A 25,720-nucleotide genomic window follows, 5' to 3' on the forward strand; every position below is an offset into this window, starting at 1 on the left:
GGATCTAGGGGAGACTCTGCCTGGGGAAAAACTTCATTTTTTTCAGAGATCCCCCTGAGCCCACATTTCGAGAGAAGTGATATTCTGGAGTTCTCTCCTGTCTCAGCTCAAATGAAGACTGAATTCTGAAGCAGAGACTTGAATTTATTACTGACTCAATTTAGTGATGAACAGTGACATTTCAGGGATAGCGAAAGTATGGAGCCTTTTTTATTCCCTCAATGTTCACCTGATATGTCTGTGATTTGTGACGTCTCAAATTTCCCTATCGCCCCTGGCCAATCCCTGGGCATTGCAGACCTCTTTGTGGGGGTTGGTCCTATTGAATCTCTTCATGTTCCCACCACATAGAGGATTTCATTTTTCCATGTGACTAGATGTGTTGTAGGCACAGTGGAAGAAAAATCATGTCTATTTAGCGTGCCTTTCCAATACTGGAGAATAGGATTGACGCTAACACAAGGGGATCTGGGAGTGAGATGGGGAACAGGAGAGCAAGCGCTGAGAAGAAGCATTTCCACCTGGCGCTCCTCTGGTTCCCCCTTTAATTCAGCCATGCCTGGAAGTCGTCTTTGGTGTTTGAAACCCGAGGTCAAGTGGTGGTGGCGAGAGAGCATGTGGACTGACAGGTTGGAGGAGCAAGGATGGAGAGATGGGTAAGGAAGAGGTTTGCCTCTCATCCTCAGGCAGGGTTGTGCAGGGGGTGATCATGTTCCTGTAAATGGAAGTCAGCCTCATTTCTGAACCATCAAGCAGAGGAATGCCACTCCAACAAGGTGTTTGCAATTGGAGGAGGGCTGCTTTTGAGGCTGCCGCCTAGGAGGAAGGTCCCCTCCTTGGGAGTTCAGAGTGGCTCTTCTATTTGTTGACTCCTCCTTCCAGCCTGGATCCTCAAGGCTTCTCTCTGTCTTCCTTCCCTTTTAGTCTTCCTTAGATGCATATCTAAAAGGCATCCCCTTTCCCATATAGATTATTACAGAATATTGAGTAGAGTTCCCTGTGCTATATATGTTTATGTTTAGCTGAGTCACTTCGGTGTACACCTGAAACTAACACCACATTGTCAGTCAACGATAACTCAGTATAAAAAGAGAAGTTAAAATTAAAGGCATCTGCTGGTACCCTCCACAGCCTCCTCTGTCATCTCCGGCATATGTGTTTCCACTGCATACATCCCTCTCCTCCAACAAAACATGTCTCTTTCCAGCCTGTCATAGAATGGACCTTCCCTCCACAGATCCTGCCTCCCTCTGATCTCTGCCGCCATCTCAATTTCCCTCATTGTTTAATTGTTTATTTGGAGAAAGTGCTTAGGTTTAGTTTAAGGTTCCCTCAAGGGTTGAAATCCACTGCTTACCTGGATGGTGTGCAGTTTGTGCATTTCAGAAGTGAGGCTCACACTGTGAACTTAAGTAGTACCTCTGTTCCAAGTCCTTGCTACCCTGCTCCCCAGAGTTGAGTAGAATCCTGACTCAGGGGAGGAACGCAGGTATGCCATGCGAGGAACAAACTCTCCTTTATCTAATAATCAAAAGTATGTGCCCCTCAGTGGACCTGATGAAGATGCAGCAGGTGCCTTAGGGGCTTGGCTATGTGTTGGGAGGTAGTCCCTTGCTCCTCACATGGGTCTCTGTTCCCCTGGCAGGAAGATGAAGTGGTCCTCCAGTGCATCGCCAACGTTCACAAGGAGCAGAGGAAGTTCTGCCTGGCAGCCGAGGGACTTGGGAATCGCCTGTGCTTCTTGGAACCCACATCAGAAGCCAAGGTGAGACTGCCCATCTGCCCTGCACCTTCCCTCTTGGCCTCCCAAGTGCTTGTCGGGGGTGGGACTTCTGGGAAGTGATGATGAGGGTGATGAGGGTGGTAAGGAAGAAATTCGAAAGATATACTTATCTTTGAAATGGGAAGCAGATCCCATAACTCTCCCCAGCCTAGAAAGTTGTACAGTGGAAGCCCAGAGGAATGCAAAGAATTAATAGTACCTGTCCTTAAGTGTTCAGCAGTACATGGGGGACGCCTGGAGGTCACTGTCAGTCCTCAGGGAGAAGATGCTTTTATTACTCCCCAAACACCTTCCTTGTTGTTAATTCCTAGAAATCTGAGTGTGTTTTCTTTACTCCCAGCTATTGTTTTATTGCTTCAGCGATTCATGGGTCCTTGGGCCTGTGTCTCACAGCAAGCTCATCACTTTCAGTTGCGACTGTGCTGAGGTGGTTGTAACTGCCTGCTCTGACCCAGGGGCAGAGAGGGACGTTCGCTCTGGTCCCGCCTGCGTGGTGCCATGTACTGTTATCTCTCCTCAGTGAAACTGCTTCCTCCATTTTCCTTTGCTTTCTCCTTTTCACAAGCCGTATGTCAGGTGGATCTGTGTGCCCCGTATTCTCACAGTACTTTGCAGTCCCAGAAAGACCTTTATATCAGTCAGGGTTTTCTAGAGAAACGGAAGCAATAGGATCTCTTCCTTTTTCTGGATAGCTGGATGGATGGGTGGATGGATGGATACAGATTTATTTTAAGGAAGTGACTTATGCAATTTTGAGGGCTGGGAAATCTGAAATCCATAGATCAGATCAACTAGAAAACTCCAGAGTTGAATCTGTCTTAAGGCAGACGTTTTTTTCCTCCTAGAAACCTCAGGTTTTATTCATAAGGCGTTTGAATGATTGGGGAAGGCCCACCCACATTATCAAGGGTAATAATCCCTTTTAAAGCCAACTGATTGTAGATGTTAATTATATGTACAAAGTATCTTCACATCAAAACCTTGATTGGTGTTTGATTAAATGACTGAATACTATAGTCTAACCAAGTTGGCACACAATTATCCATCATACCCCCCCATACTCAGTTTTTCCTATAGACTATTTTAAATCAGAAAATGGTTATATTTTCCAGCAAAGCCGCCTGATTAGTATGTCATTGCTCCGTGTTAACATGTACAGCACAGACACATGCAGTTTGGCCAAATCCTAGAACATCAAGTGTGCCCCGTGGTGGCCACGCCTCCCTGAAGCCCCTCTGGGCTTCATCACTTGCCTCCCTCCCATGTAGGGAAGTCCCTGGTCCATGAGCGCAGACATCTGTCAGTAGGACGAAGGACAGAATCACATTCAAATAAATGGCAGAGCAAAGAGACAAAGAAGATTTTTATCTTTTAGAGGTCTTAGGTTTGATTTCCCTGAGGTCTTTCCTCATTTACTTTTGCTCTTAGCTAGGTATTTTTCTCTTCGTTCCCAGCAGTCTGGGATAATAGGAAAATCATTAGATTATAAGTCAAGAAGTTGATTTTCAGCCATTAGCTCATCATGTGACCATGAGCAAGTCACTCAATCTTGTTTCCAGCTTTCTCATCTTCCAGATAAGATGCAGTCTGGTGTAATGGAAAGGACATTGGTCTGAATCAGAAACCCATGGTACCATTTTCTAGTCATCCATTGAGTAGGGTGTAGGATATGGGTTTAGGGCATCACTCTGGAGCCAGACTCTGAGTCTGAATCCTGTGTTTACCATTCACCAGCTAAGCTAGGGCCTTGAGCAAGGTACCTCACCTTTCTGAACTTCGTTTTCTTCATCTGCTTAATGGAATTTAATAGTAACAACTTAAGAATGTTGTTATTAGGATTTAAATTAGTATTTGTGAACCACCTAGCACAGTGTAAACTCTATTTAACCCTTGGCTATTGTGATTTACTAGTACTTAGCCCAGATTACCTAAAACAAATTAAAGAGAATTATATATCATAACCTAAGAATTCTTTGCTTCCCTCAGGTGTAATAATAACCCATGCCACTCAGAAGTGCATTAGGGATGAGAAAAACCCTTCCTAACACCCACTTGACTGTTCTTATTTTGGTTTTTCATTTTAAATTTAAAACAAGTTAACACAACTGAAGAAGTTTTCTAAGAAATTTGTCATCTATGACTGTATTCCCTATCACAAATACTTTCATTTTTGTTTTTCACTCTGGCCTTTGTCCACATGTACCCATATATTTTCAGTCACACTCATAGTGGATATTCAGACATTCTGCCTTTTTTCCTTCACATTTCAGCCAGTTCCATATTGCTATGTAATCTTCATGGTTATTAAAGAAAAATTCATGTACGTGGTTTTGTTGGTTTACTTTTGCTTCCTGGAGTATTGTCCAGGAGAAGAATTCATGGCATCAGAGTATAAACAACATTAAATTGGTATTCCAAAAGGATAAACCAATTGTTAGAGTTGGCACCCATACTATCTTTGCATGAGTGTGTGTCTCTTCTGTATATAGTATGAGGAAAGTGCACCATGAGGGCTTCTCACAGAAAAATAGGATAAGTTTATGGAAAGGATAGCTAGGTCTTCAGAATTTCCTGTCACCACTACTGGGAGCAGCCTGCTAGATTAACCTATTTTATGTGGCTTCAGGCTTTCCTATATTCAGCTCCAGCTATGCGCACACCTCTTCTGTCCTGCTCCCTCCCTTTTTTTCTAGATATTTCTCCTAATTCTCTACCATCAGATTTCACAACCAACGATGCCATTCTTAGGCTCTTGGACGCTAATGTTAACCATGCAATGAAATGAGAAGGTGTGTTTTTTCCCAAGCCTGGCAAACAGTATAATGTGCAGACCTCAAATGTCACTCTTATCAACTGGCAACAGAGCCAGCTGGTGACCTTGGGCCACCCCAGTCAAGGGTATTTCAACTTAGTTGGGACTCAGAGAGGTAAAATTGAGATGAACTCTAGGGAGAAGGAAGACCTCAGAGAAAGAAGGCATGAGATAAGGTACTTAAAAGATATTCTCTGTGTACAAGTTCTGAGAAAAAAAGAGGTCATATTGAAGCAAGGAGCAAGAGGGTAGAAATACAGGAAGCAAAAATTTTAGAATAGCAACACCTACTATAAACCAGGAACTGCTGAGCACTTGGGAGAATCCTTGTGACTTTGAGCTTTGCTTGTCATGGCCTTTTCTGAAGGCCCCTGAAATTGCAGATATTAATTCACAGAAGCACCCTTATTCAGGTTTCCATTCAAATAAGCACAGTGTGAGGAGTTAAAAGGTATTTTGTTTTGTAGGGAAGACTCAGTGTTGAAACCAGGGACCAGGCAACATTGAAGGGAAATGTTGCATCTCTGTTTTTATCAATAGCAGCAAATGCTTATTGATGGTCATTTAAAAAAATTATTTATTTTTAATTGGAGGGTAATTGCTTTACAGAATTGTGTTGGTTTCTGCCAAGCATCAACACGAATGAGCCATCGTTATACCTATGTCCCCTCCCTCTTGAACATCCCTCCCACCTCCCTCCCCATCCCAACACCTCTAGGTTGTTACAGAGCCTGGGTTTGAGTTCCCTGAGTCATATAGCAGATTCCCAGTGGCAATTTCTGTTACATATTGACAGTCATTTTTAAATGGAAAATGTATTCCCAGGAATCAGGAATTGACTATTTTTCCTCTAGTTCTTAATATTGTGTCTCATCTATGTTGTATCTGCAGTGTCCACCAAGAGGTTGCCTTTGGTTCAACTTAGTATCCAGACTCAGAAGATGCTGGTAGACCTCAGTCTGCTTAGTAGGACAAGAGCCACAGCTTGCCTGCTGGGAAGTGTCAGGCACTTCTGCAGAAATCCTTGCAGCCTCCAGGGTCTGCCTTCTGAATCCCCACCCCAAATGACAGCTCGGGTTCAAAGAGACAAGGCTCGTATCAGGCAGGTGTGGAGTCCACCATGGCTTAAAAGGCTCTGCACCACAGGAGCTGATGTATCTCGTAACAACTCCACAGGCCTAGCTTTTGAAGGACCACCCCTGATACAAGGATCCTCACACTTGGGGAATCACAAATAGACAGCTTTCTTTGAAGTACTGATGATCTTTTCAGTCCAGACGCAGGCTACAAATTAGGGATCATTTTCACCCTAAGCAGTATTCTCTCGTAACATAATTAGCATATCAGTTTTATCAGGTTATCCCAAGAACAAAACTGGACAATTAACTGAAGGTCAAATTCTCAGGCGAAAAGAGAAGAGAATTTCATAAGCCTTACCCCACAGGAATCTTCACTGATGGCAGTTATTTACGATTATAGGCCAACACCTTTCCAAATCCTGACTTCTACCTTCCTTGATTGTAGATCATCAAAAAAAGAAGAAAAATATGGGAACTTTTTGTTGAAAATCAGTTGCAACAGACCAAAGTTTGTCTCACAAAGTTTAGTAATGAAACTGATGTTGATGAAGTGAAACAGTTTACCCGCATGCCCTTTAAAAGTCAGTGTCACATCTTAAGTCTTTTGGGCTCTCTCAGAAAAAATGTTCCGCCTTTCTGTCCGGAAGTACTGTGGCTTGCTGATCATGGTTTCCTCAAAATGGAAGATCCAGTTTCAAATCTAATTTTCAAAGTGAACATTTTCCAGGAAAATTTTATTCCTATTGTTTTCACCTCTTCTTTTGAAAACTGAAAAAAATAGCCTCCTATGGTTTCTGAAAACTTACATAGGTACTGAACACCCAGAATTAAATATCTGTGTTTGTGCAAACATCATTATGTCAATGACATAAATTAGAACAGAATTTTTGGCTTAAAAAAAAAAACCCTTATTTTCTGTTGCTTTTATTATCTTCAGCTCAGAAAAATTTACTGTTTACTCCTAAAACACTAAGTCTGCACAAATTTATGGAAGCAGAGGCTCAGCCTGAAGTTGATACCTTTTTTTGAACTTCTCAGTGTAATTTTAGTGTGTGGTCTTCCCTATGGCTTTGAGATCTTATAAAAGCCAAACTATGATAAAGCTTTAAAAATCCCGTGTCTTTTAATGTAGAGATTTAAACATTGAAATTCTGATTTTTTTTAACATTCATCAAGCATTATAGTCTGTGTGTCATATACTGCTATAGGTGCTTACACACTCTGATTTAATCTTTACAACCCTATGAAGCAAATATTGTTCTCATTGATTAAAAAAAAAAAGTATAACAATTTAGACAAAGTTAAGTGACTTCCTGAAGATGGTTCATTCCAAACTCAAATCACTGTCTAATTTCTATAGTACTCAGGAATAGAGAGTATTATGATTCTTACTTAATGATAAAGAAGCCATATTTCTTCAAGGGGCTAGATACTTATGAATACCCAGGCAGATCTCCATACGCCCTCCCACAACCTTGCCACATCTGTCCTCTGAATGCCTGGCACTTCCAAAGTTAGAAATATGTATTTGCTTAAATCAAACAGAATCTATTAAAATGCAAATGCTCTCAGTACATGAAGCAATATTGAAATTTTTATAACTAAATTTTTTACAGATATAAAGATTATCATATTTTTTCTAGAAAGTACATTTTTAAAAGAGTGATAAGACAGATGTATTGTGCCTCTGTATTGGAATATAAGGCACAGAAACCCTGTAAATGGGAGGGGTGTGTCAAAACATCCATTGCATTGATTTAGGATGGTTTACCTGTCTTTTCTCCTGCACTCCACCACTCTGTGATCCCCAAAGTTAAAGATGATATGGGTATACCTTAGAGACATTGCAGGTCTGGGTGCAGACCACCGCAATAAAGCAAATATCCCAATAAAGTGAGTCACACAATTTTTTTTTTGGTTTTCCAGTGCATTTAAAAGTTATATTTACACTGTAATATTGTCTATTAAGTGTAAAGTAGCATTATGTCCAAAAATGTACATACCTTAATTTAAAAGTACTTTATTGCTAAAAAATGTTAACCATCATTTGAGCCATCAGTCAGCCGTAGTAGTAACATCAAAGATCACAGCTCACTATTACAAATATAATAATTTTGAAGAAGTTTGAAATATTGTGGGAAGTATCAAAACGTGACACAGAGACGGAAAGTGAGCAAATGTGGTTGTCATATGGTGCCAAGAGACTTGCTTGACATAGAGTGGCCACAAGCCTTCAATCTGCAAAAAAAGGAGGGTGTAATATCTGCCCAATTGGGGGAATACTGAATTCAAATGCCTGGAAAACATTCAAGAGGAAATTTTGATATGCATCTGGATATATGGATCAGAGAGGTTGAAATGGAGATAATATTTAAGAGATACTGGCTTAGGGTTAGAGAATTATTCTTGGAGAGAGTGAGTGGGAAAAATATGGGTTAAGAAGGGAAGAGAAGAGGGCTTGGAAAGTGTAGATATTTAAAGATGAGTAGAAGAAGAGAAACAGCACAGAGAATGAGGAGGAGAATCCTAAGAGATCAGAGGGAAAGTAGGCATTTGCAATGTCATAGAAGCCACAGAAACCAAGGGAAGACTGTCAAGGAGGAGTATGGTCCACATGGTAGAATGTCACTTGGAGGCAAAGTAATGTGAAGTTGGAGTGTCCATTAGATGGTAGTAACACGGAGACCAATGGCAGTCTTGGTGAGACCTTGCCCAATGGGCGGACAAGGGCAGAGCCAATTTAGCAGAGGCGGAGTCCAAGTGGAAAAGGAGAAAGAAAGTGCAGAAATCTCTGAAAGAGAAAGTGATGACTGGAGAGAGTCGGCGGATGCAAGTATTTTTATAATAGAAGAGACTTAAATGTGCTTAAGACTTAAGCATGTTCCCATGTTGATGGGAAGGTACAAGTGGAGAAAGAGAAAGTGATGCAAAAGAGGGAATGGATAATTTAGTGTGCAAATTGCTGATACAGTGGAAAAAGCTGGTGTTAAGAACAGAGGTGAGGAGTTGATCTTCAAACAAAAGAAGAGCCCTTATTTCATTGAAGAGGAAGAAGGCAAGGATAGGACTAACCCTGTAGGTTTTGTGCAGAAAGTTTTGGAGAGTGAGCCAAAACACTTGGCAGGGGTCCCCAACCCCATGCCATGGACTGGTACCAGTCTGTGGCCTGTTAGGAACCAGGCCACGCAGCAGGAGGTGAGCAGCTGGCAAGCAAGGGGAGCTTCATCTGTGTTTGCAACTGTTCCCCATTGCTTGCATTACCGTATAATCACAATGCACAATGTAATAATAATAGAAATAAAGTACACAATAAATGTAATACACTTGAATCATCCTGAAACCATTCCCCCATCCCCGTCCTTGGAATAATTGTCTTCTGTGAAACCAGTCCCTGGTACCAAAAGGTTGGGGACACTGGCCTAGAGGAGACTAGTGCAATTGCTGAGCAGTGTGAGGGCTCAGCTGGAAGGGCCACTTGAGGTTGGTGACCATAACTTCTCAGTGCTACCAGCCTTCCAAATTATGTCATCCTGTGCAGCAGCCCACCAGAGGCATGAAGAAAGTGGATAGTTGAATTCTGCCAGGGTCAAAGCGTTGCCAGGTAAGTGTGATAAATGTCAAAAGGATAAGAGAGTTTAGGAGACTGGACCATGGTATCTTGGAATTTAAGCTGAATTGGGAAAGAACTGGGAGTGAAAAAGATTAAGGGGTGTCAGCAGTGATGAGAGTAATTGAGTGAGCAAGCCAACTGGAAGGTGGCTTCATGGTTGGACAGTGGGGTGTGTCCAGGAGAGGCTTCAGAGGAGACCAGTTTGGCTGAAACTGGGACCCAGGTGTATGACCATGACAGAGGGTGGCTGAACTGCAGTGTAGAATATCATTGATGAAGAGGAAGAAAAATAGCTGAGAAACTGTAATATACAATAGATTATTCAGATAGCCCATTAGTTGCCTAGGGCTACTGTGACAAATTAGCATAAATTTAAGTGACTTCAAATAGAAATCTATTCCCTTACAGTTCTGGAGGCTAGAAGTCTGAAATCAAGGTGTTAACAGAGCTACTCTCCCCCCGAAGCCTCTGTGGGAGGATCCTTCTTGCCCGCTCTGGTTTCTGGTAGCCCCGAGTGTTCCTTGGCTTGTGACAGCCGAACCCCAGTCTCTGTCTCCGTCTTCATATGACCCTTCTCTCTGTATATCTCTGACTTCACCTGGTGATTTCTCCTTCTTATGAGGACATCAGTCTTAATGGATTAGGCCTCACCCTAATGACTTCCTCTTAACTTAATTACATCTATAAAGACCCTGTGTCTAAATCAGGTCATATTAATAGTTGCCAGGGGTCAATTGCTGGGGCTCATATATTTGAAGGGAGCACATAGTCCAACAAGTAACAATGTGAGTGTTCTAATCACCAGGAGTAGGAAAGAAGAGGGGCCTGAGATTTCAGTGGACATGGGAAAGTTGAAAGAAATACACAAATAGCAAAAAGGGAGGGAGCAAGGGGTGATGTCACCAGGCATAGGAAGCTTAAAGGAGGAGTTAACTTGTGGAAGAGCAATGATCTAGAAACACTCCTGGGAAGGAGGAGGACGCAGACCCTACCTCCTAACCCTGGGTTATCTGAAGAATGAGAGAAAGAACATCTGGAATTGAGAGAACCCCAAGGGAAGATTGTTCACATTGGGCCAGGGACTTATGTTGTAGGTGGGACAAAGGACTCATTTTCTATTGGTCTATATGTAAATTCGTCAAGTTGAAGGGCTGGAATCCAATCCTAGGGATGCTCAGATTCTGCAAATCATGGCTGCATGGGGCAATTCTTCCCATTCAGCAGCTAACCGGTTTCCTGTCCAGAAATTTTCTTTCCATTTCTACATCCATGTTGAGTCTCATGCTCTGCTGTTTCTAACAGTTAAGAGATAAGGGAAACAGACATCCAAACAAATAGCATAAAAGCTAAGAGCAACGCACATCAAGTTTATTAATGCATTTGTCGTTTGCCAGATATCTTCTCTAGTGAAAAAGAAGGGGGAAAAAGTGTTAACCCTGAGACCTTGTCTCATCTATATTGTCCTCCTTCCTATTTGAGTTATTAATACTGTCTTGATAACATACCTGCTTGAGGCATTACCGTCCCTTCTTTTTATTTAAAGACAGTCTGTACCTTTAGTGGTGGGAATCTTCACAGAGAATTTATTCAGCGTGTAAAGTGGCACCATGGCTCGGCTGCTCATTTGTCATTCACTTGTTCACAGCAGGCAAATGGCCCCAGGTGAATTATGAGAAGGTATTATTCATACCCGGGCTCCTCTGCAGCTCTTGGTGCTTTGCTTTTCAGACCTAATAGCTGCTATTTTGGTCTCAATTAGCAGTATTTTTTTCTTCTTCCACCAACTCCTGAACTTACTAATTAGATTACAAAGACTTGCCTTTTTTCCTCCTGTGATTAGAAGAACATCTCTTTTCTAGTTGTTACTTTTACATGGAATTAAAATGATGCATTGCATTTGTGTTAGAATTTGTCAAGAACCCCAGGCATGTGACATCCATCATTTTTATTCCTCATGGGTGTTTTAAAACCTGGGGATAAAACCTCAGTCATGCTGATGACCTTTTATGTGAGCTTTTGAAATGATGTGCATATTCATAGTTCACAGTTGAAATAATTGTTTACAAAGAACATTGGATAGGGATTCAAGAGATCTAGTTTTGCTCTCATTCCAACATGCTTTAAAATGTTACACAGAATAACCTCTCAGATCTGACTAGCCTGGCAGAGTTTTGTAAAGAAAATATAAGGAAAATGAGAAGAGTTTTGTAAAGGAAATGTTTAAATGGTTTTAGAAGATTTACAGTTTAGTTGACAACTTTATTTTCCTTTTCAGTAGTTTGCAGTGGTTTCATTGGTTTGTAAATAGTGACCTGAAATAACTATATGAACTGAAATATTTTTGAGTCATTTGGAAACAATATCTTGTTGGTTCTTAAATTCCTGTTGTTGTTTAGTTACTAACTCATGTTCCATTCTTTGTGACCCCATGGACTGAAGCATGCCAGGCTCCTCTGTCCTCCACTATCTTCCAGAGTTTGCTCAAACTCATGTCCATTGAGTCTGTGATGCCATCCAATCATCCCATCCTCTGCCACCCCCTTCTTCTCCTGCCCCCAATCTTTCCCAGTGTCAGGGTCTTTTCCAATGAGTCGGCTCTTTGCATCAAATGGCCAAAGTATTGGAGCTTCAGCATCAGTCCTTCCAATGAATATTCAGGGTTGATTTCATTTAGGATTGACTGGTTTGATTTCCTTGCAGTCCAAGGAACTCTCAAGAGTCTTCTCCAACACCACAATTCGAAAGCATCTTAAATTCCTGATGTATAGCAAGCAGTTGATTTTAAATAATTGAAAATGCTATGGAGAATGAGTTTTTCTTCATCCAAATTATTTCAGGGGATGATTACAAATTGTTCTTAACACAGTCATTTCAGGACTTAGCATCTTTCTCTGTTAGGATGTTTTCTAATCATTTTTCTTCTGTTCCACATAAAGTCAGCTGAGCTTTATGCAAAGCCTTTAGATGAGAGCAACTGGTACAAGAAAGTTTTTTGTAAGCCTCTGTCAGACAGCTGTTTTTGAGCTATTGAGTGGTTGACAGAATTTAAAAACCCTTGACCCTAATGATCTATTTCTTATTAGAGCACTTTCATCAAAGACTTTAGCCATAAACCCTACTTTAGCACTTTGCTATACATCCCAACATATTTCTGCTTCAAAATAGAAGAAATTATCTTCTCTTTGGGGTGGTTCAGGTACAGTACTGCCTCAGAACACTGAGGGTGGAATAATTGATTGCCACCCCACTGCTCCCATCCCAAGAGCAGTCACCTGAGACTTGAAATTTGAATTATTACCCTGATAAGTTGTAGCATCTAGGTTCAAACAGGTCTACTTCTTTTGCCTAAAGATGAGAGCTTTTAGAATTTAATGCAAGCTCCTAGACTGAATGAACACAAGAGGGCTTACTGTTGTCATTCAGCAAAACATAGTAGTACATGGCTCTAGAGAATTACTTTTTTTGGTGGAGAATATAGCCAAGAAAAATGAGAACTTTATGATGTCCATGAGGAAGTTTCCACAACCTACTCTGATCATTTTTCAAGATGAAAAATGAGCACTGTGGTTTTGCTCACTCCCTGGTTTCCCAGATAAATTATGTCATGAATGCTTTGTCTTTAAAGACGGTGATCTTAGCCAGCATCTGCAGGGTTTGGCACCGAGGTCACCCAGAAGGTCCGTGGTTCTCAAACTTGAATGAGCACATCCTTGTCTTGGGCGGGGCCAGAAACCTGCTTTTATTTTTTTAAACAAATTTCTGCCTGGCTCTTAGGCAATTGGTCCACAGACCTCCCTTTTGGAAATTGTGGCAGGTCTGAATTTGCAGTCATCAGCCTTATACGTCTGTTTCCCTGTTTGATTAAGTAATGACAAAGTAGCTAGATGTCATCACAAAATGAGGCAAAGCTACCACCAACCTTGACTTCATTAGTATCACGTTCACACTTAACTGCAGCCTGCCATGGAAAGTTTCCAACTGCCGTAGTGATGAATGAACTTGCTTCTTTCCCAAATGGGCAAGTTTACTAGAAAGCCAGACATGGCACTCAGCTTCATCTTGTTCACTGAGAACTTTAGGACAGATGGTGCTGAAGGGCAGCTGATTTGAGACATTTATCTTCATGAGGTCTGACAAATTTCTCTTGGGTCACCATGAGCAAGGACTTTACATTTTGAGGTGTGGCATTGGTCTGTTGGTTTCTATCAATGTGTTCATTCTCATGGTGCCGAGCTGACACAACTGTTGTGTACTGGAGGTGACTCCTGATGATGGCTTTTCCTTTCCCCTTCCCTCCTTGATAATCTTCTCTCTCCTCATTGTTGATGGTAAACCTGGGTTAGCTACCTAGCAGCGCTAAGGAAGGAAACTCAAGTTAAGGCTCTGTCATATGAACCTGGATGGGTGGACAGGCGCAGTATTCAACATGGTTATTTCCTGGGCACTTTCATCAGATGCTGAGTGATGGGTTGGGTTCAAGTTAGAAGAGACCGAGTCTCCTAATGTTTTCCCTGTGATTATCAAAGCTGGCACATGAGCTGAGTGAAAGGTATCGGTGACTTCAGCAAGAGAAGGTTTGGAGAGAATGGCATCCAACAGATCTCCATAGTTCAATAAGCATGTTGATGTTTGTTTGTCCTTCATACTTAGAATGCTTCTGGGTAAGGAAGGCACTAGTGAAGTAGACAAAGACACCTCCACTGTGAGAGTGCTTATTATTAAGTGAACATTTTTAATTCATGCAGCTACTTCCTGAAGGGTAGTGCTAAATCTCTCTCCAGTGTTTTAAAATATGTTTTAAAATATCTGTGTTGAGTACTGTATTCTCTCTTGCAAATGGGGACCTGTGGTGCTAATCCTTGCAAATGTGAACATCTCCTGGTAGTAGTCTAGATCAGATACTATGGGGCAGTTGAAGGGGATGGGATACTGGAGGACTTGTACGTATTGGAGAAAAGTTTTATAAAAATTTGAACTATTAACATTTATAACTATTATTTCTTTCCACGAAGGTTTTTAAATTTGCAACTTTTATGAACATATATCCATATACCCCTACAAAAAAAATATTTTTGAATCCAGAAATGACATTTTAGGGATATTTACCAAAATGAAAATTCCACAGAGGGGACAAAAAATAAAAACTGCATTTCCATTCGGAATTTGGATTCAATTTGAGAGTAGGAAGGAGGTGTTGGAAGAAAAATTCAAACCATTTGGAAGCCAGGCTGTTGTCCTTGGCCTTTGGCGCCCTGAGCTTGGTGTTCACTTCAGACCCTGAATCCAAGAGCCTCGTGGAGCTGATGCCGCAGTCAAGCAGGACTCAGTACACAGGAGGGTCTCCCTGTTAATAATAGAGGTGATCATTGCCCCTAAGGGGGACAGCGCTGCTGTTGGGTACCCAGTGTCTCTGTTCCGTCAGCCTTTAGTTGAGCTTGGCATTTTCTCTGCTCTGTGGGCGCCTCAGAATGCTTCCCCCAATCTTCTCCTTCCTGTTATGCAACGAGAGGCCAAGAGAAACACATTGTCCTCTCCTGCAGCTGCTGGATACCACTTCTGGGTAATGGAGAAAAGCCTCGCCATGGTTCCTAAATTCTCTAACAACCACATCAGTTCTCAAAAGAGAGGAGAGAGCAAGTGAAATTGCCAAGGAATATGGGGGCGGTGACCTGCTGATCAGTGTTCCTCCCACCAAAGCTAAAGGAAACCAAGCTGGAGACTAAAACGCAAACATGAGGTGGAGACTAGGCTTTCCTGCCAGCCTGCCCTCCTCAGCTTTGATCTCATCACTTGACATTCTGTCAATCACGCGTCATTCTTGCTCTCCCATCCTATGCCCTCTGCTGCTCTGCTTGCGGATGCTGACGCCCCTAATTTATTCACAGCGCATGGAGCATTCATCTCCTTGCTGACCCGCTGCCTTTCCTCTTGCCTGAGCTCTGCTATTTTGCCAGCATGAAAGCTCTTTGGAATAACAACTTCAGTTTCTCGTAGTAGATCCCACTGAAAACTAGGAATTTAGGGTCCCATTTCTTACCACAGAGCTTGCTGTATTATCTGTGCTACTCATTAAGTTAGAGTTTTATGTATGGCCATATTTTTTAGGACCATATAGAGAGTCATTGTTTCCACTCTGTCTATAAACAGTAGGTGGTGTTTGCTGCTCCTCCACACAGCTTGTTTTTTCCAGGTGCAAGTGTTCCGCATTTCCACCTTTTGGCACCTTTGTTATTTAACACGCCAGCCATGCCAGGCAGGAAAAACTTGGCTCAATCAAGAACCAAATCAACCATCCAGCCTGTCAGTTATGCGTTTTCCCAGCAGGCAGCTTTACAAGCCAGCTGCCCAGCATTTCGACTCTCATTCTTTGACTGCCCCTTCTTCCTCGTTTTAAAGAACACAAGCTTTGCAGCACTGATTTTTGCCAGACTCCTGGTGGACATTCTTCCTAACTGTGCCAGAAGCAACTGATGCTTGGCAGAATATTGGTGTCCAGGGTACCTCAGTGTTACTTTTGGTTGGGGCCATAGCAGGCAAGATCATAAAAACAATAATTATGTGTATTTCAAATTATTGGGTTATTTGTTTGCAAGAAATTCTTATATTTTAATGAATTGAGCTCTTTAACAAAAGATCTAGAGTAAAAATAAGTTGCTGTCCAGGGACCTGAATTTACTTATTTGGTTCAGTTCCTCCGCGTGTCTTTCAAATTAAGGTTAGAGAAGTCCTGCTTCAGAGTCATCTGGGATATTCTTTTAAAGTACCACCTGAAGAAGAGTCTCAGGAATCATAAGTGTCAGCAGTCTTGCCCTGAAGATTCTTGGGCCAACTGTGTTTCTACATTCACACTTCCAGAACAAGCTTATTTGTGTTGCCTCTTGCGAGAAATCTCTGAGCATCATCAAAAGGATAGCTGATGTTGCCAGTGTGGCTCATACTTGAATTAATAATATTCTCCCTGTTAGAGGCTAGACTGTAAAAGATCTGTTGATCAGTGTCAATTAAACAGCCAGTATCTGGGCATTTGAGGGATGAAGGAAACAAACAGTGACCGTGAGTGTTTTTAGTTCTTTATCACTTTCGGCTGGTATTTCCTAGCAGGACTTCTGTGAAAGGATATTTGGCCTGTGATTTGGATTTCCTGCTTCTAAGTGGCAGTGGCTCCTTGCTCACATAGGAAGTGTTTCAGCGAGTGTTCTACTCAAGTAAATTTTTAACTCCCTAGTGGAAGCTTTCTATTAGATTTTTAAAATATCAACACCTTTCTATAACCTGATAATATTCTTCCTTTCTCTTGTGAGTGATCAACCTACTCCATCTCTTTCCTTCTGAATAATCTTTCTTTCTTGAAGTAAACCTCAGGCCAGCATGGCATCAGATGCAGAAGTCACTCTGCTCAGGACCGTGATTTTGCCTAGGAAGTCTTTTTGCACTGTGGTAGTGATTTTCCACAGCTGTCAGCCCTCCCAGGGATGCTCACTGTTCCTTAGAATAAACGGCCACCAAGAGACTGGTGGATGCTGAGAGCATTGCCTTCCTGTGGTTGATTCCTTGGGCATCAGAAGGCACTCTCTTTACTCCATTCCTTTAAAACATAGTAACATCTTTGTCCTCTCCTCCCCAAGAGAATGTTTTCCATCTCTGAGTTTAAATTCTGGGTGCCTTGCTGTTTATATACATGGTTTTTGTTAGCAAAGTCCAGGCAAAAGTTGAACTCAAAAGTTTTGAATAGTTTCTGTGTATAATATTTTCAGAAAGACTGTCTATCCTTTTCCATAGCAAAATAAATTTTTAAAAAACTTATGCAGGGTTTTATACATTTTAAACTTGTTTCACACTAACTCTTAAAACAGACAGGCAAAGTCTCTTCCCCCAACATGTGTAAAATCTGGATGTATACATGTTTAAAATCTACATACGTATTGTGTCCTTGGTGGAAACTTGTCTCGTCATGCCCAGAGTTGAATTGCTTTTTGGAAGAGAGCACTTACATGGTAAGTCAGTGTCAGATTTCAGGACTGTGTAATGATGGAAATAAGCTTGCCTGCCAGGAGTCTCAACTTTAGAAAGTTCTTGAGCCCAGATAGTCCCACTAACTGCAGTCATAATCTTTGCATTCCCAGTGGCCATTCCAGACCAACCCTTCCTGAGATAGTCAAGAGCCTAATATGAAGTCCTTAAATTATTAAAGTACAAGAATTAGGAGAGGACTTCTGACCCAGTGGTTAAAATTCTGTGCTTCTACTGCGTAGGGTTGATAACTGGTGGGGGAACTAGGATCCCCGCATGCCCCTTGGTATGGTCAAAAAATAAAAATTGAGAGGGGGTAGCCTAGTAGAGGAGAAGGCAATGGCACCCCACTCCAGTACTCTTGCCTGGAAAATCCCATGGATGGAGGAGCCTGGGGTCCCGAAGAGTCGGACACGACTGAGCGACTTCACTTTCACTTTTCACTTTCATGCACTGGAGAAGGAAATGGCAGCCCACTCCAGTGTTCTTGCCTGGAGAATCCCAGGGACAGGAGCCTGGTGGGCTGTCGTCTATGGGGTCACACAGAGTTAGACACGACTGACGTGACTTAGCAGCAGCAGCAGCCTAGTAGAGTTAGAGTCCCACAACGTTGGTGTAGAGATGAGAACCTTCTCTTCAGGAATATTGACACAGTATCGGATAGAGTTGAGTTTGAAATTCCTGACTTGAATGCTATTCTCAGATGTGGTTATGGGGAAGCCTTTCAGCCTTTCTGACTTACAGACTATCTATAATCTATTGGTTAAAGAGTTGATGTTAGAGTTAAATGAGATAATACTTACATAGAAGTTAGTGCAATACCTGCTATGATTATATAGATAGGTAAATAGATACATTTTAAATGTATATATGAATTCTGTTCTTGTTTCTCCACTTGCCCATATTAAGTTTTACCTAATTCCTGTGTATCTCAGTTGAGCCAACTCTAAAAGAGTTGTAAGTGTTAGTGTTGGTTGTAAGAGTTAATGTTAGTTGCTCAATCCAACCCTTTGTGACCCCATGGACTGTAGCCCGCCAGGCTCCTCTCCATGGGATTCTCCAGGCAAGAATACGGGAGTGGGTTACTGTTTTCTCCTCCAGGGGATCTTCCTAACCCAGGGATTGAACCCAAAGCCACCAGTGACTTTTGTAGAAACAGAGACTGAGCAACAACCCCAGATTTAAATATTCACTGTTATAACTTTCCTCATTATATTCTATCAAACACTTTGCAGAAGTGACAAAGGTGGATGTAAAAGGCACTTAACTGCATAAATACTTAAACCTGGTTGAGACAAGATGTAGGCGTTAGTTTGGTTAATGATTGGCTCTGCCTTTAAAGTATAAATACGATGCAAATAATTATGTATTATCAATGATAGAAAGGCAGTCCACAAATGAGCTCATGTCTGCTGTAGATGGATGAGATCATGTCTATGAAGCACTTAAAACTCCTGAAATACAAGCTGCATGTCCCGTCTCTAGCCATCCTGATGCTCTCCCATGGAAAGTTGGTCTTATCCAATGCCTTCTGTACCCATGGGGCCAGATTGACCTGGAACATTTTCTGGGAGAGAGAAGAATTTTCTGCCCTCAAGGGCTTGGGAAGTCTTCTCATCCACAGTCTTTGAGTAGGACTCCATTGAGCCTCATGGAATGAACCCAAGTTTCCTGCATTGCAAGCAGATTCTTTACTGTCTAAACCACCAGGGAAGATCCCCTGGAGCAGGGACTTGCTACTCACTCTGGTATTCTTGCCTGGAAAATGCCATGGACAGAGGAGCCTGGCAGGCTACAGTCCATGGAGTCACAAAGAGTCGGACATGACTGAACAACAAATACTTTCATTCTTTTCACATTGAGCCTCATAGGGAGATTTTATCAGTCCTGTTTGAGGCACTGTGGTGAAATGGAACAAACAGGTCATGTGGAAGCCAGACCACTGGGGACAGAGTCCAGCTGTGCCCATCACTAGCAGACATGGTGCCCATGGAGATGAGTTGGAGGTGTGTCTGAATTAGGTGAAAAAGCAAAGGGAAGTAAGGACAGAGGTCCTGCAAAGCCTATAACTTTGAAATTCAGCTTCAACTAGTGGAATTTTAAGCAGGAAGAAAGAATCCACCCAAAAAAATGGAAAAAAAAAAACTCTCCCATCTTGTTCATTCATTAAATACAAATTCAAGTTCTGGCTCTGTGCCGGGAACTGCTTGCTCTTGTAACCCCTCTTCAGGCCACACTCCAGCCTGGGCTGACCTTTTCTATCACAACATCGCTGAAAGGCCTTCTGGGTCCAGCAAGACATAAAACTCAAACTGCTCAATTTAGCATTGAATATCAACTTTTGTATTGTTTCATGAAGTCTCAGGTATGGTAGATCTGTCTCTTCAAGTAGCTTAAAAGTTCTTTGAAGGTTAGAAACCGTGTCTTTCTTCTTTTATTCCCCACAGCAGATGACATAGTTGTTGTTCAGTCACTAAGTCATGTCCAACTATTTGTGACCCCATGGACTATAGCACGCCAGGCTTCCCTGTCCTTCACTATCTCCCAGAGTTTGCTCAAACTCATTTCCATTGAGTTGGAGCTGTCATCCAACCATTTCATCCTCTGTTGCCCTCTTCTCCTCTTGCCCTCAATCTTTCCCACCATCAGGGTCTTTTCCTATGAGTTGGCTCTTCACATCAGGTGACCAAAGTATTGGATCTTCAGTATCAGTTCTTCTAATGAATATTCTGGGTTGATTTCCTTTGGAATTGACGGGTTTGATCTCCTTGCCATCCAAAGGACTCTTAAGAACTTCTCCAGCACCACAATTTGAGAGCATCAATTCTTTGGTGCTCAGCCTTCTTTACGGTCCAACTCTCACATCCATGCATGACTAATGGAAAAACCATAGCTTTGACTATATGGGTCTTTGTCAGCAAAGTGATGTCTCTTGTTTTTAATATGCTGTCTAGGTTGGTCATAGCATTTCTGCAGCATTTCATCTGCAGTGATTTTGAGGGTTTTTTTATTAAGAAAATAAAGTCTGTCACTGTTTCCATTTTTTCCCCATCTATTTGTCATGAAGTGATGGGACCAGATGCTGTGATCTTGGATTTTTTAATGTTGAGTTTTAAGCCAGCTTTTCACTCTCCTCTTTCACCTTCATCAAGAGGCTCTTTAATTCCTCTTAACTTTTTGCCATTAGGGTGGTGTCATCTGAGTATCTGAGGTTGTTATTTCTCCTGGCAATCTTGATTCCAACTTGTGAGTCTTCCAGCCTAGCATTTTGCCTGGTGTACCCAAACTCATGTCCATTGAATTGGTGACGCCATCCAACCATCTCATCCTCTGTCATCCCCTTCTCCTCCTGCTCTCAATCTTTCCCAGCATCAGGGTCTTTTCAAATGAGTCAGCTCTTCGCATGAGGTGGCCAAAGGATTGGAGTTTCAGCTTCAACATCAGTCCTTCCAATGAACACCCACAACTGATCTCCTTTAGGATGGACTGGTTGGATCTCCTTGCAGTCCAAGGGACTCCCAAGAGTCTTCAACACCACAGTTCAAAAGCATCAATTCTTCGGTGCTCAGCTTTCTTTATAGTCCAACTCTCACATCCATACATGATTACTGAGAAAACCATAGCCTTGACTAGATGGACCTTTGTTGGCAAAGTAATGTCTCTGGTTTTTAATATGCTGTCTGGGTTGCTCATAACTTTCCTTCCAAGAAGTAAGCGTCTTTGAATTTCATGGCTGCAGTCATCATCTGCAGTGATTTTGGAGCCCCCCCAAAATAAAGTCTGACACTGTTTGCATTGTTTCTTCATCTATTTGCCATGAAGTGATTGGACCAGATGCCATGATCTTAGTTTTCTGAATGTTGAGCTTTAAGCCAACTTTTTCACTCTCCTCTTTCACTTTAATCCAGAGGCTCTTTAGTTCTTCTTTGCTTTCTGCCATAAGGGTGGTGTCATCTGCATACCTGAGGTCATTGATATTTTTCCCGGCAATCTTGATTCCAGCTTGTGCTTCTTCCAGCCCAGCGTTTCTCATGATGTACTCTGCATATAAGTTAAACAAGCAAGGTGACAATATACAGCCTTGATGTACTCCTTTTCCTATTTGGAAGCAGTCTGTTGTTCCATGTCCAGTTCTGACTGTTGCTTCCTGACCTGCATACAGGTTTCTCAAGAGGCAGGTCAGGGGGTCTGGTATTCCCATCTCTTTAAGAATTTTCCACAGTTTATTGTGATCCACACAGTCAAAGCATATTGTTAGGTTCTCTAAATACTGGCTGACCACCTTTTGGGAATGGGAAAGGAAAGGGAGGTTACTTGGGCTGATTTTGGCTGCTGGGCCTCCAGGAATTCTCCTTTTGTGGAGAACAGGTGTCATTCTCTCCAATTCCTCATGTTTTCCCAGATGAGCCTCCCTCTGCTGACACTCTCAGGGCTACCGCTTTATCATCTCAGAGCCTTTGTTCTCCCATCATCATTCTGTTGCCCAAATGGAGATCCAGGGACAATTTGCTAAATGTAATTGCTAGGTGTGTGGTACTTCTGACCCTTGGGATGGCTTGTTCTTCCTGAATTTTTTTTTTTTTGCCCTCTTTTGCCATCTGATAGAAACACTGACCATCTTCCACTCCTCTCCTATATCCAATTAGTCACCAGATCTTCCCTCTCTTAACTTCTGAAGATTTTTCAAATTCACTACTTTATCTCCATGTCTACCACCATTACGATACTTCATATCATTGTTTTCTTATAAGCAGTTTATTGCAGCAACCTCCTAACTTGTTTCTCTGCCTTGGTTCTAGCCCCTTCACACTGGAACTGCAGTGACTTTTCAGAGATGCACATTTGATTCTATCACTTCCTTTAATGTCACCTATTGCCCTGAAGATGAAGTTCAAAATCCTTGGCAGGGGGACTCATGACCCTCAGTGTAATGCCTGCTTCTTCCCCAAACTCACTTCTCACCTTCTTTCCTTGCTCCTCTCCCCGACTTCAGCCCCACTCAGCTCTCACACACTTCCTCGTCCCTCTGTGGGCCTTTTGAATCATACTTTAAAAACTGTCCATTTGTCTTCACCGTACACCACCAGACCACACAGCCTTAAAAGGCAGGGATTATCCTTATACAAAAAAAGAACTTGGAAAATTATATACATGAACATATAAGTGAGTTATGGATGTTTGGACTTCACTGCCCTCTGTGGATAACGTTTGACATTTATTTAGTACTTACTATGTGCCAGACTATGTAAGACTATGTTTAAGTTCTGTAAACATAAAAACTGAGTTTATTCTGAGGAGTAGGTACCATTAGATCTCTACTTTGCAGACAGGGAAACTAAGGCACAAAGAGGCAAAGCTCCCCACCTAATATCATTCAGCTAATAAGTGGTTGAACACCGATAGGACCTCAGGAAGTCGTGTACTACAATGTTCGCTCTCAGCCAATAACCCATTAATGTACTCACAGAGTGTATCGTTGAGTCTTGGCTGTGTGAGAGCCAGGTGGATCAACACTCAATGGGAGGAGGCCCATGACAATGAGAGAAGAAAGGTCCCTTGAATCTTAAGCCGGAGACGTGGGGAGGGGGCTCAGCCAGGCAGATGTGTGCTCAGCGCAATGTGTCTGCAACCATAGGCACCATCTGTCACATGCTCTCAGATAGTCTGGGACACAGAGTCCATTCAAGAAGGCTTGAGTTGAGCACTTGCTGTTCTGTGTACTGGAAAAACCAAAAGTAGAACCAGACACATATTTTGCAAGATACCCACAATTTAGTGAAACAGACTGCACCGTGTGAAGAACTGTGTGCTGCTGCTGCTGAGTCACTTCAGTCATGTCCGACTCTGTGCGACCCCATAGACGGAAGCCCACCAGGCTCCCCTGTCCCTGGGACTCTCCAGGCAAGAATACTGGAGTGGGTTGCCATTTCCTTCTCCAATGCATGAAAGTGAAAAGTGAAAGTGAAGTCGCTCAGTCGTGTCGGACTCTTAGCGACCCCATGGACTGCAGCCTACCAGGCTCCTCTGTCCATGGGATTTTCCAGGCAAGAGTACTGGAGTGGGGTGCCATTGCCTTCTCTGGAAGAACTGTGTAAGCCACAGCAAACTGTAGTTAACAATGTAATGGAGAGAGGACAGCCCCACTTCTGTTAACTAATTCTTCTCTTCATTTCCCTGAAGGCTTGCCTCATACCAGCTAGTATCCTGGTGAGTGTACAATGTGGGGTTGCTAGGTAGAAAAATGCTACATGAAGCCAATAATAGCAATGTTAAATTCCCCCCATCTTGGACTTAGTAAGCCCCAGAAAAATACTTGGAGTACCTAGATTAAGGGAACGTGGAGGGTCCATAGGCCTTTTCTTTTGCTTTTTTCTATGTAGTGGGACTAAATGAATACCTAGTTCCTGACTTAAACAGAGCCCTGGCATCTCAAGGTTTTCTGTAGGACATTTGGAAATGGTGCTTCTCTAGGCTGAGGTCCGGGCTGCGGAGAGTGATGAGGAGCTATTTCAGAACAGATGTCAACAGAGCCCTTCTCTCCATGCTGAGAATCATCAAACACACGCCCCACGCCTGCCAGGCAGTGACTGAGGCTCAGGCTCCAGAGCACGGAGACAATGAGCCGGCCTCCTGGGGGCTCTCCCGCTGCAAACAAATTAGCTCTGATGGACCAGTGGCCTCTGCTCATTCTCGGGAAATGTGGGGGTGGGATCGCAGGCCAGTGTGGAGTTTAATTAAGGATGGCAGCTGGCGGAGCAGGTCAGCTGGCTGTCTGCTCTGCACTTCGTGTCACAAGTTGTTGGCTGCTTTTTGCTTTTCTCCACATATTCCCATGGCCCTCTTCCTTCCCTTGCGACTGCCCACGTGTTGTTCTCAGTGAGTGGTGTGTGACCTTATCTCTGAATATGGAGAGTCCAGGCAGGACCACAGGCTAGAGGTGGAAAAACTAAACTCTAAGGAAATGATGTAAACCAGTGGGAGATACAATGCTCCCATAGGAGATACTGCCTCTCCATGCTCACTGTCTCTCTGTAAATGTACCCAATGGTACCAGTAATTAAATTTCTGCCATCTTGGGACTTTTACCTATTTTTAAACTTTAAACTTTTTATTTTGTATTGGGGTATAGCCAATCTACCTTGGGACTTTTAATATCTGGGGGGAGGGGGGAGAAAAGTTTAATTGGAGCCTGCCTAGTGTCTGGTATCAGGTTGGAGGATGGTGGTGCTCGAGGAGAATTCCTATCTTTGTCCAAGCAAGCCAGACCAGGAGGGAAGGGAGCTGACTCAGAATCACACAGTCTTGTATAAGGACAGAATCTCTAGCACTTGGAGCTGTGAAAGTTTGTGTCTTAGAGACTGGACTACACAGGGTTCTTGTCGAAGTGAGCGTGAATGTCGGGGTTATTCAGTTGATTAGCCAAAACTGCACCCCTTAAAGTACCAACTACACCTGCTGACATTCCTGAATAGAAAAAATTCCAAATCACATGCCCTAGTGAAGTGAAGGAAGAAGGAAAAACACTCAAACTCTTGCTTTTTTGGCCTCCTATTCTGGGGACATGAGATCCAGATAGACCAAGAAGTTGTAGGGGGAAAAAAAAAAAACCTCTGTAAAATCTTGTGAGATGGCATCCTCTTTGGGAAGACTAAGTCAGACAATATATGTTTATGGCATATGATCTTTATGGAAATGCTTTATCATATTATTGTCTGCCACTTGTAATGATGCGATATGTGCTCTAAAAACACTCCCTGAATGTGAAGCCTTGCCCTGCATCACCAGCTGTCTGCTTGCTCCAGTCCCATACAAATGAGTTAATTACCTGCTTTGAAAACAAAGCAAGAAGTGTGTAAAATAAAGGCTGTTGTCTCCTGGTGGTACAATTTCTCCTTGGTTATATCATGTTCACAAAGAGAACTGGGCAGTTTCCTGTAATACCAGAATTCTAGGAAGTCTGGGTTTTTAGGAGTTCTGACTGCAGAAACCCTGAATAGAAAAGTATTTAAGTGGCAAGTACTCAAAATGTGAAGTCGCCCATGGGCCAGTAGCCTTTGGGATAGGATCACCTATACTTGGATCAACCTATACTTGGTTGTTGTTTAGTCGCTCAGTTGTTTCTGACTCTTTGTGACTCGTGGACTGTACCCCTCCAGGCTCCTCTGTCCATGGGATGTTCTGGGCAGATTACTGGAGGGAGTTGCCATCTCCTTCTAGAGGGGATCTTCCCAATCCAGAGGCTGAACCCAGTTCTCCACATGTTCTGCAGTGCAAGCAGATTCTTTACTGCTGAGCCACTGGGGAAGCCCACTCTTGGCTTAGGGGATGTTAAAACTTTACTAAAGGGAAGGAGTGAGGAAGTCTAACAAGAGGGACATCGTTTTTTGTTTTTTTTAAGGGCATTGAGGTTGAGGAGGAGGAAGAAG

At 42.6% G+C, this 25,720-nt stretch overlaps 1 protein-coding gene across 13 annotated transcripts in view; it reads left to right on the forward strand.

Annotated features, from left to right (window-relative positions):
- Window positions 1-25,720, forward strand: part of RYR3 (ryanodine receptor 3) — a 548,224-nt gene that overhangs the window by 178,897 nt on the left and 343,607 nt on the right. For all 13 annotated transcript variants that reach the window (XM_043919301.1, XM_043919310.1, XM_043919307.1 and 10 more), the window contains exon 2: window positions 1,646-1,765. In XM_043919301.1, coding sequence (XP_043775236.1) covers window positions 1,646-1,765 — 120 coding nt within the window. The remainder of the gene's footprint in view (window positions 1-1,645; window positions 1,766-25,720) is intronic.

Source organism: Cervus elaphus, chromosome 12, assembly GCF_910594005.1.
Source record: "Cervus elaphus chromosome 12, mCerEla1.1, whole genome shotgun sequence".
NCBI lineage: Eukaryota > Metazoa > Chordata > Mammalia > Artiodactyla > Cervidae > Cervus > Cervus elaphus.